General features: G+C 40.4%; 1 protein-coding gene and 1 non-coding gene across 3 annotated transcripts; both read left to right on the forward strand.

Moving 5' to 3' along the window:
- Positions 1-2,224: 2,224 nt before the first annotated feature.
- On the forward strand, positions 2,225-2,306 carry trnal-aag. Its single transcript has one exon. It is a non-coding gene; the product is annotated as a tRNA-Leu (tRNA).
- Positions 2,307-4,408: 2,102 nt separating this feature from the next.
- Positions 4,409-14,810, forward strand: naa40 (N-alpha-acetyltransferase 40, NatD catalytic subunit). 2 transcript variants are annotated; one of them, XM_040140886.1, is made up of 9 exons: positions 4,409-4,476; positions 4,716-4,807; positions 7,702-7,797; positions 9,803-9,855; positions 10,041-10,136; positions 10,667-10,825; positions 10,939-11,022; positions 11,484-11,561; positions 12,006-14,810. In XM_040140886.1, the coding sequence occupies exons 2-9, from the start codon at positions 4,802-4,804 to the stop codon at positions 12,151-12,153; spliced, it is 720 nt and encodes a 239-aa protein (XP_039996820.1). In that variant the 5' UTR covers positions 4,409-4,476; positions 4,716-4,801; the 3' UTR covers positions 12,154-14,810. The 2 variants fall into 2 exon arrangements, with proteins under 2 accessions (XP_039996820.1, XP_039996819.1); XM_040140885.1 differs by lacking the exon at positions 4,409-4,476 and adding an exon at positions 4,483-4,634.
- Positions 14,811-15,496: the final 686 nt, after the last annotated feature.

A 15,496-nucleotide genomic window follows, 5' to 3' on the forward strand; every position in this document is an offset into this window, starting at 1 on the left:
AATTACAGTGTGTTTGTAAGAACTGGTGTCAAGGGTAAAAGATTGCTCAAAATGGAAGCCAAGGCAGTAAAAGTTAAAATAAAACACTATTTCTATAGCTTCTCATCATTTATCCTGTCGGGAGCTCGTACCCCACATCGCCACCTAGTGGCCACTGTTCCTCATTGCTTTTCAAATCATGCACTGCCAGGAGCTGATTTCACCCTCTGGGATTTGAATCCTTTTATACCATGAGCAGGAGATGGGTCCCTCTTTGACCATGGACCTGCACCAGAGAAAAAAGTGAGCCAAATGTTTCACGTAGGGTGTTTTCATTACACTAAACCCTTGGGATGTTAACGGAAAAGAGACTGAAATCTGCTATAGTGGATCCTTTTCATGTGGCTACTGGAAATCCCCAAACCCCACTTTGTAACCTGTTGATTTAGGAAATGCAAAGATAGTTGCAGTGTTAAATACAATCGAGGCAAAGTCCAAGCAGTCCCTCAGTCACCATGTTTGAAGAGACTTGAAAATCCTGTAAAATGTTCTATTGGTTTGAATATTTTCCATGTTTAATTAACTTAGTTTTCGTAAAATTCTTTATTCATAATAAACTCTATATGTGCTGGAGGGACTCTTCATGATAGTCTCAAAGCTGTTTTCTAAGACTGTTCACAACTCAGATACTAAATGTCAAATTTTTCTATTTATTCGTGCATTTTTACATTGTTCTTGGCCCAAAGAATCTAAACAAATACTGGGTTCATCCTTTTAAAAACCCACCAGGTGCAACTTTAAATTAATAACCAATTCAGGTTCCAGTATTCCCAGAGTAAAAATACAGAGGACATGACCTCTGTGTCCTACAGTTATTTTCCAGTAATACATATGCAGCTAGTTTTTATTGTAATTTGTGCATTTGAGTCATGATGATGTCCTGTGGCGACAGAGACAAATCCTGGAGCTGCTCCCTGGACAATGAATAACTGCAACTGCTTGGATGCCATGACATCACCCGTGGTAATTATTGTGGGATTTTGGCTGGACGGCCTCGATTCAAGCAAACTGTACTTGGGTGTATTATCTCAACCAATATGTCAATCAGCAGAGTCCGTCTTTAATTCATCCATTTGACGCCTTTATCTATTCAGGTCGTGCTGCTCTGTTTCCCAGCGTACAGCAGTCAAGGAGGCAGACGCTCGTGTGAGCCCGAAATCACTGGATCAGCGGAAATCAATGTAAATTCTGTATTACTGTGGCGCTTCCCATTAATCTGACTAATTGTTTTTCATTTGAATGTATTTCACTTTACCAAAAGCCAGGGGAATCGGTTCTCAAAATCACCACCACAGGCAGTGTATAAATGACATCAGCATGGCTAATATGAGACAGTGCAGCACAGTGTAGCTCTACATGGGCAGTGACATGAAGTAACTGTTTTGAGTAGCCAAACCCGTGTGGTGTGATAAATTGTTAATTGTTTTTTAATGATTAAATGAAATGGAACATGGGTCAGTGGAATATTCCATTTTGGTCTGCTGTAGTACGTGGTCATACCATGTCTTATCCTCAGTACAGGCTGTATCCATGTCTAATAGTTTAGTCAAACCTTGTACACGGGAGCGGTAACAAAATAAATCAGTACTTGCAGGCACGGACGCGTGGACACCTCTGCGACACACATTTACATGGCATACGTACGCCAATTGTGGTGCAAATGCTGGATGAATACGGAGAAAAATGCAGACTTATGTCCCACCATCCAAACACATCCCATCGCCCCAGTTTTAACACATTCTGGAGTAGTTAAAGGGTGATTTACAGAGATTAGAACATCTGAACAAAATGATATAGAAGCAAGATGACAAAGTTTATAGTTGAATGTAATAAAAATCTGACTGCAAGCAGTGGGTAAGGGCTCCAAAATGCTCTCTGAGCTTGTTTTAATCAAATTATTGTAATTGTGTTACATATTTTATGTTACTCCCAGCTCCCTGCATCACTGTTGGTCATAATGGGTTATGATAATAACTTTTTGAACACTATTCCGTCATAAATAATAAGTGCAAAGGCCAAAGGTTATCCTGAAATGTGGCACGGTTCCTGACCCTGTCCAGCCCTCTGAGGGTCCGTCGTCACCCTCCAAACAAGGAAACAATATTCGCGCTAAAGTAGTGGCGCGTTCAAAGGCTGTCGGAATAGTTACAGAGCCGTATTAGGCATGAGACCTGGCTCGCCGCAAGGTAGCGTGGCCGAGCGGTCTAAGGCGCTGGATTAAGGCTCCAGTCTCTTCGGGGGCGTGGGTTCGAATCCCACCGCTGCCAGAGAACCTTTTCTGTGGAAAGGGGGGGGCTGATTGCTACATGGAAGAAGTAGAGAACAGATCCCGGACCTGTTTTCCAGGAGCTCCCCGCAACCGCTGTTTTAGGTATGTAGATGACACCTGGGTCATAATCAAAACCCATGAAGTCGAATCCTTCACTGAAAACATCAATGCCGTAGACAGCAAGATCAAGTTCACTCATGTCAGTGGAAATAGCCTAGCCTTCTTGGATTGTGCGGTGCACACCGAGAACGACAGAAGCCTCGACATTAAAGTATACCAGAAACCCACAAACACACAGATCAATACCTACTGTTTGACTCTCACCACCCACTGGGGCACAAACTGGGGGGTCATCAGAAACCTACACCATCGGGCTCCGAATTTTTCCACAAGGTCAGAGGGGAAAGAGAAGGAACATAAACACATCAAGGAAGCACTTAAAACTTGTGGTTACCCCAAATGGGCCTTCGCCAAAACCACAAAAAAAAAAGGCAGAGCAGACAGAGAAGAAAACTGAAATAAACCAAACAACATTGCCATTCCCTACGTTGCTGGATTATCTGAAAAACTCAGGAGGATCTTCTACAAACATCACATCGCTGTGCATTTCAAGCCCAGTAACACTCTGAGGCAAAAGCTTGTCCACCCTAAGGACGAAATACCCAGGCACAACGTAGTTTAGGCAGGCCAATGCAGCGAGGGATGCACAGTAAAATGAGGAAACTAAACAACCGCTGCATAAGCGCATGGCACAACACAGGAGAGCCAGTTCCTCAGGTCAGGACTCAGCAGTCCACCTGCATCTTAAGGACTGAGGACACTCTTTTCAGGATAATGATGTATGCATTTTGGCCAGAGAAGACCGATGGTTATCAGGAATGATGGAACTCCCCAGCAGTCAGTTCGTACTGAAGATGCCTTTCGTATGAGAGGAGAAACTGAAGTCCAGTTGCCTTTGCACAGCTTTCGCAAAATACCATGACCTGGATGACAGAGAATCTTCACAGACTTAATGAAACGTTGTCTGTAAGATTACCAAAGCAAATAGGACAGCACTTGACATGTCGGTGGGGCTATTCATCAATATTTCTGTGTAAGCAGCATGGAAACAATATTGCAGGCATTGGCATGACTGTGCTGATACATACCGGTTCTCATGCATTGCGAGATGATTTAGATAATCACTGTAACCAACTAATGGTGTTTTTAGCACAAAATGGACCACGGTTAGTTCAATTTTCGAGCCATGTCTACAGTTAGTGGTTTAGTGGTACATTTTGTGATTTGGTGCAAAATATAACTTCCCCTGTTTTCAGGGCTGTATTGTTTTAAGAACTGTGTGTCCTTAAGAAATGTGCCAATTGGTTTATGAAATAGTCCAGATAAACAATATCAAAAAACAGGTTTCATCCACTTTCAGGAATACCCTGAGCTAGTGGTGGAATGAAAGTTAGTTTACTCAAGTGCCGCACGCAACATACAGTCCATGGTGAGCCCAGTTTTCAGGTACTTGTACTTGAGTATTTTCATTTTCTTCTTCTGCTTTATACGTTTACTCTACCAAATTTCAGGGGGAAATATTGTTCTCCATCACTCAATTACATTTGGCTGACAGCTGTAGTTACTAGTCACTCTCCAGATTAAGATTTTATACGAAAAACCTATAATGACCATATAAAAGATGATGCATTGTTATAGAATAAACCACCCATGCCCTACAAAATAGTTTAAACTATCTCCAACTCGACCAGCTACACTAAAATGCCTCGTATACATTAATGCACCACAAACAATAATCCGACAATATAATATATTATATAGAATAAATAATATAACATCCCTCACAGGGGCGTCATTTTGTAGCATACTGAGAACTTTCATGTACATTTGTCTGATAATAGATACATTCTTTTACTTAGCAACAGTCGGGAAACGTTCACTCTGCTTTGTATAAAAAGATACATTAAGTACATCAAAAACTTTACAAAGGGATCAGACGTGCGTGTTTATCAGAAAAATACACAAACGTATTTACAGAGATTTTACTTTCCGCAGAGTTTGGGAGTAGTTCTAAAGTATGATTCTTTGAAGTCCATTTGGGACTCAGTAGGGTCTCAGAAGTCGGAGCCCCGCAGGATCACGTGAATGCAGCACAGTTGGACTCGACGGTGAGCGGAGGAAAGAAAAGGGCAAGGAAGAGACTTGTAATAAATTCAGCCTCGCAGTCTTGGCGCCATTCAGACCTAAAGAGAAATAAAATAGTTGAATTTTCATTGATTGTTTTATCCAGGTTTGCGCCTAGCAGCTGCTCCTCTCATAGCCATCGGTCGGTGCTTTAGCTAGCTAGCCTTGTCAGCACACTATTTATCATTGTCATATTAATCTGCCCCCTTCTCTCTGTCTGTAGTCACGATACTAATAACTCGGCACCAGCGAGGCACAGGGACAATAGAGCCGTGTTTCTCCCGGGGACCGATAAGACACAGCGGCAAAATGGGGGTGAGTGTTGTATCTTTAGCTCATGTCTCGGGGCGACGGTGGTAAATGAAAGGTGGATGTTTCAGGCTGGTGAATTCGTGATGGTGAGAGGAGAGAAAGAGGGAAGGAAGGAGGGAGGAAGGGAAGGGAAAGGAAGAGAGAACCATGGTGGATGGATGTAGCTCAAGGTGTTGGTTAGCCGTTTAGCTGCCTCCAGATAGCCTGGGTAGCAGCGAAACGTTAGCCTTTGCTTACACACAGCTATATATGGCATTTTCAGCATTGTTACCGCATTGTCCTTGCTGCTGTTCACAGTTAACTTTTCCCGATGTGTGTTGTGACATTGTTAGCGTGCTAACTGTGTGAGCTACTTTGGAATGCCATATTAATGACGAGTGCTTTGCTAGCTATTAATGCTAATCACTTACGTGTGTGTACATTTTACCAACAAGCCAGAGTGTGCTGTGTTAGCCTACCTAGTTATAATATATTCAGGCTTGTTGGATTTAAATCATCACCAGCCAGGCCTGCACTCAGAGTTAGTTTCCATAACTTTAGCTAGTCTCTTTAAGCAGACTTGAATTTATCCTCCACTTTGACTCCAGATAAACCAATCCACGTGTTTGCACGGTCCCAGCCCAGTCTGCAGCCTGTCTGTGCTTGGTACACAGTTAATGCTCTGAGCTACAGTTGGCAATTCAGTGCATACCTTCCTATAATTGTTACTTCTGCTGTTCAGGTCTGGATCTAATGAAGGAATTTGGCTAATTCCTACTTGTTTGTTCCTTGCCATTGTTTGTCCATGAAGCATCAGCTCACAATTTCTGCCATGTAAACATGTTACTGAAAACTTGATTAAAATGCCGTAAATAGATGGGGTTTTCCAAGCTCAGTAATGCAATTTTCTAACAAAATGTTATATTATCAGTACATGGCTGCTGTTAATAATTATTGTCCACTATCAATTAAACTGGTGAGCCCACTTATGTTGTGAGTGCCAGTGTTCATTTTTTCTACAAATTACAGGTGTCAATAAATAAAGACAGCTAATAACCACCATTTATGCTACTGCACGGTCCTGGTAGAAACATATTTGTAGCAGCTCTTTAAGTGTGTGTGTGTGTGTGTGTGTGTGTGTGTGTGTGTGTGTGTGTGTGTGTTCTCTGTTGCAAGGCATAGATGCAATCACAGTAATTAGTGTGAATTATGGCTGTACCGTTGCTGATAACTTGCGTTGGACATCAAAAAAAGAGCAGGCTGAATTAGAGTATCAGAATTTTTCCAATACTATTGTCCCACACCTTGAGCAATATGCACCATCAGTGATAGGAGCACTCCACTGTTTCACACAGAATTGACAAGTGGTGGTCATAAAAGCTACTGATATATATAAAATATGAATGGTTTTTTTTTAAATTAATTGTTTGTTTCTATAGACAGGATAATAATGTTTATAATAGTGATAAGATTTTTTTTATCATCTCTGCCAAGAAGATTATGTTTTCACCCGTTTGTTTGTTGGTTTATTTGTCAACAGGATTATGCAAAAAGTAGTGAACTGGTTTGCACCAGAGTCAATGGAGGGATGAGGCGTGGGCCAGGGAAGAACCCATTACATTTGGTGCAGATCTGGTTAAAGGGGTGGAATAACAAATTTTTTTTAATCCCTTCCATTACCAGAGCGAGAGAGCATTTTTTTCGACTTTTTTGTCAGTGTTTGGCCTTGGCAGAAGTATGAGCTCTACTGAGTGCCATTGTAGTTTAAGCGTTAAGTACTACGTGTTGTTCTGCATGGCTTACCTGCTTTTGTTTGTCTTGCTTTTATACCTTATGGTTGTACTCATTTCAGAGGTTTGAGGTCGATTGAGTTCGTGCGTCATTAAGTCTGTGTTGTCATGTTGATATGTGTGTGATAAAATGCTGCTCTAAATGAAGTCTGCACACACAGAAACGAGACATTACTGGTAATTTGTATTTAGTGGCCTAGAAATAAAAAAAACCTTCTAAATGCAGGTGCAACTACTTTTCCATACTTCTTTTATTTCCCCCTTAAATTTACCCTGAAGTTATGGCTTTAACAAGGACTATACATTACATAAATGGTATTAACCTAAAACTGACATTCCTCCCTGTTTAATCATACTTCAAAGTGCACTAAACAACAACAGCTGAATTGTTATTAAATGCATTTGAAATTTTTGTGAGTTAGTATAACCCTGGCTAAAACATGGACTTGTCGTTGGACCAGAGTTGACCTCTTTGATCTTTGTCACCAGGTTTTATGATAATATCCACTTATCTGACAGGCTACGTCTTCACATGCTTTTGTACCACAATGCTGAAATTCCTCACACTAGCATTCTCGGAGTGTCCTAAATTGATTCAGCTAAACACACAATAAAGAATGGTATCATAGCCAACCAGAACCAGTGAATACTAACTTATACTTAAAGCCACGAAGTTGATATCTACATGGAAAGGATCAGTTTAAATGTATAATTGATCATATGAAATGGAGATGGGGATTGATTAAGTGACAGAGAAAGCAAAAGGGGCTCCGTAAATTAAATGAACGGATTATGGCAGTACTTTGTCCTTCGCTGGCTAACGTGAAGTTTTTTATTTTTACGTTTTTTTATTACACACACATAATTGTCTGTCAGTGAGGGGTGGGCTGATGTGACACTGGTTGAACAAGGAGTAGTAGTAGAGAAGAAATGACACATCTGACACATCTCTTATATCCTTTCCCTCTTTCTCTTTTTTCCTCCATTGTTTCTCTTTTCTGTCTCTATGACCCTCATCATCACTTGTCCCGTCTCCTTTTTATCCTTCTCTCTCACACAATGTCCTCCTTCATTGATGCTGTCTCGACATATTCCTCCATTCATCTCTTCCTTATTTCTGGTGTCCAGAGGAAGTCCAACAGAGCAAAGGAGAAGAAAGCCCGGCGCCTGGAGGAGAGGGCTGCTATGGATGCTGTCTGTGCTAAGGTGGACGCAGCCAATAAGGTAATTTGGTAGCAGAAAGACAGCTGCCATCAACTTGGAGGACTTTTTAGGGAACCTTAGGATTGGAATTGTAAACAAAGTGAGAAATATTCTGGTTGTGTAGTTCTGCCAGTGGATAATGGCATTGCAGTAATGTTAAACATAAATAGACCCTTTGTATCTGTAAATGCTTCACATAAAAGCACCCACCACTCGGCCCTTTTTACATGCTGTCTCAGGCTTTCTAGTGGATTCAGATTGCATCGAGCACAGCACTTAAAACCTCCACTGTGAGCTGTGGTTTCTTTTATCCTCCGTTAAGTTACAGTAATTGGCCAAAAGCTGGGGATGCCCTCCCTGCCCTAATTACACCAATAGTTGATATGCACATGACAGGAAAAGCCAAACACAGTGCCATATGTTTCTTTATGCATAATTAATAAGGGTTATTAAATCCTACCCATCTAGCAGAACACACAGCAGACCGCTCCTGCATGTTTGAGGTGGGTTAGAGCATTAGTGAACTGTACTGGAAAATGGAGGAGAACAGAGTTTTCACACTCCCCTCGTGCTTAGTTGTAGCCACTTCCTCAACAAGCTCTGAACAGGCCTGCCTGGGCTTATTACTTTTGTGTGTCACTTTATTACAAAATGGGGCACATTGTGTTTCAGACTGCTTTCTCCTTGCCAGTGTTGATGCACCACCAGAGAAGGAATGCAAGAAATTCTCCCAAAGTAACAACTATTTTGGTTTATGCTGTTGCCAACAGTAATGAATCTTGACTTGGACTATTGTTTCAAATGAACAAATAGTGCATTCATTGCTTTAAAAAAACAGGGAAAAACCTGATCCTGGTAGGTTCTCCTTGGTCTCAAAATGGAATAGACATAGAGAGAGATTACTGAACAGGCCGATCGAGCACAGGCTCAGGGGCAAAGGGCTCAGGGGATCACTAGGCAAGAGCTACTGTTCGAAGTGACTGTTAAAAGCATTTGTCACTGGAAAGTGAAATGCCTATTCAAAAGTAGGGATGTCCCAATCACATTTTTTAAATCCTGATCCTTTAACACTGCTGATGCCAAGTCTGAACTGATATTTATCTTTCTTATATTTTTGTTCATTTCCCCCAATACAGCTGCGCATTGCGAACCCAGTGCTGCATTATTTAAACAATGTCATATTTCTAATTTTGAATGGTACATTTAGAGATGATGCCTTAATCTCATTAACAGACACAATTTAAAGTTACATACTTTAAAGTATGTACACCTATTACAGTATAAAATGAGTTGTTCTTCAGGCTTGACCAAGTTTGTTGTTTTTCTGATTTTTATTGTAGCCAAACGTATGTTTGGCCCGCTTCTCCACAGGCGGTCACCAGCTCTCTTGAGTTCCCTGAATGTATCAGGATTTAGGAAGTCAACAAATGTATTTTAAGTGTTCTCACCTAGGGGCCTAATGTCTCATTATCTGTCCATGAAAAGTAGTATTTTTAATTTGAGATTATGTATACCCTCAGGACCAAGGAAAAGCTGACTTGTGGGTGCTTATTATAACTGAGTAATGGCACTATAACGCTAACGACCCTGTTATTTTCCTACTTGTATGAGCCTCAAATGGGCAATTTAGGCTCCAGAGCTCCAGTCTCTTTTACTGTGTCTTTTTTGGGAATTACAGCATTCACAAGTAAATTGAGGGTTTGATTTGAAAATACAAAAGTGTTGGGGTTTAACTTATAATTATTTTCATTAGCGATTCATTTTCCTATTATTTTATTGATAAATTAGTTTGTGCATAAAGTGTCATAAAACACTGAAAAAAGTCCTTTTCGAATATCTTGTTTTGTCCAACCACTAGTTGAAAAAGATATTTAGTTTTATATCATATAAGACAACGAAAAACAGCTAATCCTTATGGCATCAGTCATTTTTTGGGGCTCATTGTATTACAAGTTGGTCTTAGAAGGAGAAAAGACTTGATCATTTTGAAAGTCTTGTAAGCTAATTTTGCCTCTCTTTCTCACAGCTGGATGACCCACTGGCTGCGTTCCCAGCCTTCAAAAAGTACGACAGAAATGGGTATGTATTGCTTTGTATGCCTACAAAGGACTTATTCAGTGTCTCATGAAATACATAGTTGTTTCATTTGCTACATGGAGGGGTGAGTTGGTTGCTGCTGCTGGTCTTTCTTTCTGTCTTTCTCCCACTTTGGACACATTTGCACACATTCTTGATGTTACTGACCCTGTTGTCCTCCCATCCAGGCTGAACCTGCAGATAGAGTGTAAGAGAGTGACCTCCCTCAACCCACTGTCTGTGGAGTGGGCCTTCGAACTCACCCGAGCCAACATGCAGACACTGTAAGAAGTCTGTTCTGTCCTGTTCTTTTAGTTAAAGGTGTAGTTCAGGAACCAAATGACAGACTCACATAGATATGATGGTGGATAAGAGCTAGGAAGAAGTGCAGATGAGCCAGAAATTCTGTGTGCACACCAGGATTGGAGCGTGACATCAAACAGGAAAAGAGTAAGATGTGCATCAGTTTTGTTTTTGTTTGTTTGTGATGTTTGTTTCTTTGTTTTTATACGATTATGAATTAGATCACACACAGAGAGCAGCCTGACGAAAGGAGAACAGAAGTAACGAGGGAAAATTTGAGATGAGGCAGAGAAATTACTACAATTTATCTTTTCTCACTTTGCCAGAATTTTAATTGTGTTCAATTTAGCAAATGGCACCCAGTCAGTGGAAACTTTAATTTGTCCCATTTAGAAAACAGGTCCTCTCTGAGTGGCTTTGCCAGGGGAGCCTGATGATAGGGAGGAATGCAGAAAAATTAGCATGTAAAGTCAATTTCGAGTTGACCCGTTTTCTTTCTGCTGTGCTGTAGGTATGAGCAGAGTGAGTGGGGGTGGAAGGAGAGGGAAAAGAGGGAGGAGATGAACGATGAGAGGGCGTGGTACCTTCTGGCCCGTGACTCTGACTCCGCCCCCGTGGCCTTCTCTCACTTCCGATTCGACGTGGAGTGCGGAGAGGAGGTTTTATATTGGTATGGTACCCATCCATGTGTTTGTAGATTTCAAGAAAAGTCTAGCAATAGTTTTTTTTATTTATTTTTTTATTTTACCGCTTTTATTTTTACCCGTTGTCTTGACCCTCTAGCTACGAGGTGCAGTTAGAGAGCAGAGTGCGGAGGAAAGGACTCGGCAAGTTCCTCATCCAGATACTACAGCTCATTGCTAACAGGTAAAAACTACAGCTACCATTATGGCAGTGTGACCTTGTGTAGAAATTAAATGCTGTTGGGCTGGGGTGTGGTCGCACAACCTTTTGAAACTGGGTGAATGATTTTATTTTCTGCTAACAGCTGTTAAAATAGTTTACGGCTTTTATCAGAAACCGCTCACAAACTGCTTATATTTAAATTTGGGTCATATACTACAGGATGTCACAGTCGCAAACATTAATGTAAGCAATGTAGAATTTAACATATTTTAAAAATCAGCTTTGCAAATGTTTTATGAGGAGAGAAATACATTTAACACGTTTGTTAGACCTGTTTTGATGTGAAGCACTGAATGTAAACAGTTTTACGAGAAAACTCCACAGAACACCTCTAAGGAAAATATGTCCAAAACATGCTTCAGGCATGTGAAACTCAGGTAAATGCTTCTGTTTCTACCTGCTCTGTTGCTCTTTCTGTCCAGTACACAGATGAAGAAAGTGATGTTGACAGTTTTCAAACACAACCACGGGGCTTACCAGTTCTTCAGAGATGCTTTACAGTGAGTACACTGTCTCTACAAAGATCTTTTTTTTGCAAATGGAGAAATATGAAGTTTTATTTTTAAGGAAAGATTTGGAATGGCATTTGTTTTGTAGTCAGTCTTTGTGAACAGGGTGCTCTAAAGTGAGCAAGACTGGAATCTCCGTGCTATGAAAGTATCTGTTAATGCATAAAGAACAGAGGACAAACACAAAGGTGCCTGATGTACAGATATGCAAGATATGTCCAAAGCTCAGTTTTTTTTTTTCCTCTAGAGCAGTGGTACCCAACCTGAGGTTTGGGATTGAAATCAGTCATTATTATGTCAGCAAAAGTCAGAAGTAGTAGTTTCAAACTGTTGAGGGCTGCTTTCATATGTACATGTCCAAAAACGAGTCATTTCATATAACTTCTCCAGCCTCTTCTCTCCATCTTAACTTAACCCCTCTCTCTACGCCTTTAGGTTTGAGATCGATGACACTTCGCCAAGCATGTCCGGTTGCTGCGGCGACGACTGTTCTTACGAGATCCTGAGCCGGCGGACCAAACATGGCGAGGCCTCGGCAGGACACACCCATGGGGGCGGGCACTGCGGGGGCTGCTGCCACTGATCCCGCTTCAGTTACACCTTTTATGATTGGTTAAAAGCCAGCAACTTTCATGGCTGTGTGTGAAAGCTTGAGCTGCTTGCTATTCTGCAAACAGTTATGAGTTTGAACGGTCATTTCTACGGCCGTTAAAAATGAACCGATGGTGGAATACCTCGCTACAGATATTAATGTTGCATTATGGATTGAGATTTATGTGTCTTTTGTGTATTCCTGCTACAAAAGCAGTATGCAGTGTGAGCTTTCACACATAGCCCCTGTTTGTCGTTTCCTACTTCTTGGTTCAATGTCCAAGCCATCTTTTTTCATTCTCTTATCCCACTTAATGACTATTAGTAGTTCCCTGTCCAGAAAAAGCTTTTTGCTGACGATATTTACCACCACACTCAACCTCATCCCATCTTGCTCTCATTTCTTGATGTGCTATAATGTATTGAATCATTCTGCGGTTCTGCTTAAACTGTAGGTTGGGACAGAAAACCGGATACTGGCCTTGGGCTGTATTATAGAAACTCATTACCTCTGGTCAACGTCTCTCAAGTTTAAGGTAGAATTTATCTAAGTGGCAAATTCTGCTAGGTTGATAAATCATGAACTAACTCAAATTACCATGGATACTAAGCAGGTAAGATCAGTTCTGTAATACAGCCTCTGTTTTCCTTGGGACCTGACACTGTGACTACTCGCTTGTTTCACTGAACCAGGGTCCCAGGATTAGGCTGAATGTACTCAAGTTTAGGTTCCCTTAAAAGCAGTCTGAGAAGCCCTGCTATACTGTAACATTACCTGTTGTAACACAAGTTATATGCACATATGGCTTGTGACTGCTTTTGTTACAAAAGCACTGCAGCTAGCAGCAACTGCACTGTTTAGAACCACATTTGCCCGTGATACTACTGTTACATGATTACAATACACTATTAGCACTATCCATCTTCTCTATTCAGGTGATACCTTAAAGGTATAGACGTCTCCCCTGCTTTTATTTTTTATAACTTATAAGACATGATGTCCAAGATTGTCTTTTTCCTTATTACGTCTTCTCCACTCTCCCAGTTGAAATGAGTAAAAAAAAAAACTTTAATCGTATCATCTGTTGCTGTAAATATGCATCCAACCCAGAAAATAACCCCAGTACAATCCTCTTGCTCATTCAAATGTTCAGCTTGCTTTCATATTTCCTGAGCAGAGGTCCTGATACCACATTTTCCCTTGCTTGAGTTTTGTGAGAAAAAAATCACATCCTTCTCTAATTTCTCCTGTTTATTGTGCCTCCGCTCTCCCTCCATGTCCTAAAGGTGCTGAACGATGACTGCAGACTCATATTTAAGTCAACTTTGTACAATTGCATAACTCATGCTTACCTCTTTGTTCACTTTGTTTCCAAGAGGTACTAATGATAAACAAGCCGATGTTGACGCTACTTTTAGCTGTATTTAAAAACTACTAAAACCATCTTCCATCCCTCCTCCTACATATTTTGTTAGCACGAGCAAATCATATTGATTTAACATGGATGAAAATTGGTAGACATCACCACTTCATTATATGGCCATCTGAAGCTGATGAATGCTATTAACTTGGGGGAAGGAGCATAGATGAATGAATGGATCGATGGATGATAGAAGTAATTACAGAGCACTGAAGGCATTTTTATGGTCGTTATTCCTCCTTTCTCCTCAGTCGTGACATGTTTTCCCAGCCCACTGTCATTAGCTTGCATGGCAAGATTTAAAAAATGTTGAACAAAACGCTCAGCTAAAATCCGGATTACACAACAGCAGTGCTGCTTCCGATCAGTAGCTGCACTGTTTGAACCTGTATCTAAAGTCCTCGTGGGGTTCAATTTGCATTACTTTAATATTTCATACAAATCTCCTATGAAAGACTGCATGTCAAAAGTATGTGAAAGGGAGAGCTGTGTGAAATTAAAAGATAATGCTGGGGTTTTGTATTCCTTAAAGCATCTTGGCACAAAGTCAGTACTGTAAGGTTTGGGTAAAGTCATACTTTACATCTGCTTCCCCAGAATAATCTTACTGCCAAGATGCCTGTAGGAGTTCCACTGGGGATTTTAGATACCACTTTACTAGTCACCCTAGAAAGGCCGCTGTAACCACTTCAACCTTGTTGATTCCATATCTGTTTACAAAACCTTCAGGGTATTTTTGGACAGTTTCAAGTTCTAGTCGGCTGGGTTAGAGGCCCTATCTAGAAACCACCGTAAAACCCTTTAATTCCAGGACTGTAGTCAGTTTATACAGATTTTATGTGCGGGCTGGAGGCGTGAAAAGATAAATCTTTACACTACTGTGGATGCAAATATTCCTCTATTTAATGTGGCTGACAGGGCCATAACTTGGTACGGTATGAAATGTTTTTAAAAATCAGGTCACACTAAGGCTTGACTTGAGATTTCATACAGATTATTACCTGATTGAGTATGTGAAAACGGGGAGACTGAAATATGAAATAGACACTTTCTTACAACCACATAAATACTGAATTAATCTGTGTTACACAAGAACAAAGATGTATTTACCACCAAAAAAACCCTTGTGGATTACTAAATCCAGATCCTGGGGTGAAAGTTTTGGTTGTTTCCAGACTGGGTGGAGACAATAAAAAAAATTTCATATAAAAAATATTCAGCACCTGTAGACGACATATTGGTGTCTCATGCTTGTTTGAACTCTGATCATGAACAACAAAAACAATTAAACAACATATTGCTTGTTTTAGTTTTAGACTTACTTCTGATAAGTACAGTAATTCATGTTTTGTACTGCATAAGTTACAGTAAAAAGAGGATGTTGTACATAGTGGTAGTATATCAGCCGACTGACAGTCTCTCTCAGGTTAATCAAACGTAATCAAACCTCATCTGTTTTACTTAACAGCCATGTTGTCAGTTAGGTGTTTGCTGGATCGGATTGGCCACAGCTCTGACCTAGAGTCAGTTTTTGTGTCATACCATGATATTTATAGAAACTGATTTGAAAAACCTTATCTAAATTTTCTACTTTTAAAACAACTAAGAAAGTGATAACGCTACTTTTAAGGGGGTGATTTTTAGTTTTCATGTTATGATGCAGTTAAAAAAAAAAAAAAAAAACCTTGATTCCTTCGAAGTGTGAAATAGCTTGAAAGCAAATATGACAGAGTTTGAACCGACCCTGGATCAGTGCTCAGTGGTTATATTCAATCCAGATATGTGGGCTGTGTTTTAAAAAAAGAAAAGAAAAAAAGAGGCTCACTTGAACTAAAATGCGTTTGTGAAAATATCTTAAGTTGGTAAATGAGCCTAAACTCAATAGGTTTATTTTATAGTCAGTGAGTACTTTTA

The sequence above is a fragment of the Xiphias gladius genome, chromosome 12, assembly GCF_016859285.1.
Source record: "Xiphias gladius isolate SHS-SW01 ecotype Sanya breed wild chromosome 12, ASM1685928v1, whole genome shotgun sequence".
Lineage (NCBI taxonomy): Eukaryota > Metazoa > Chordata > Actinopteri > Istiophoriformes > Xiphiidae > Xiphias > Xiphias gladius.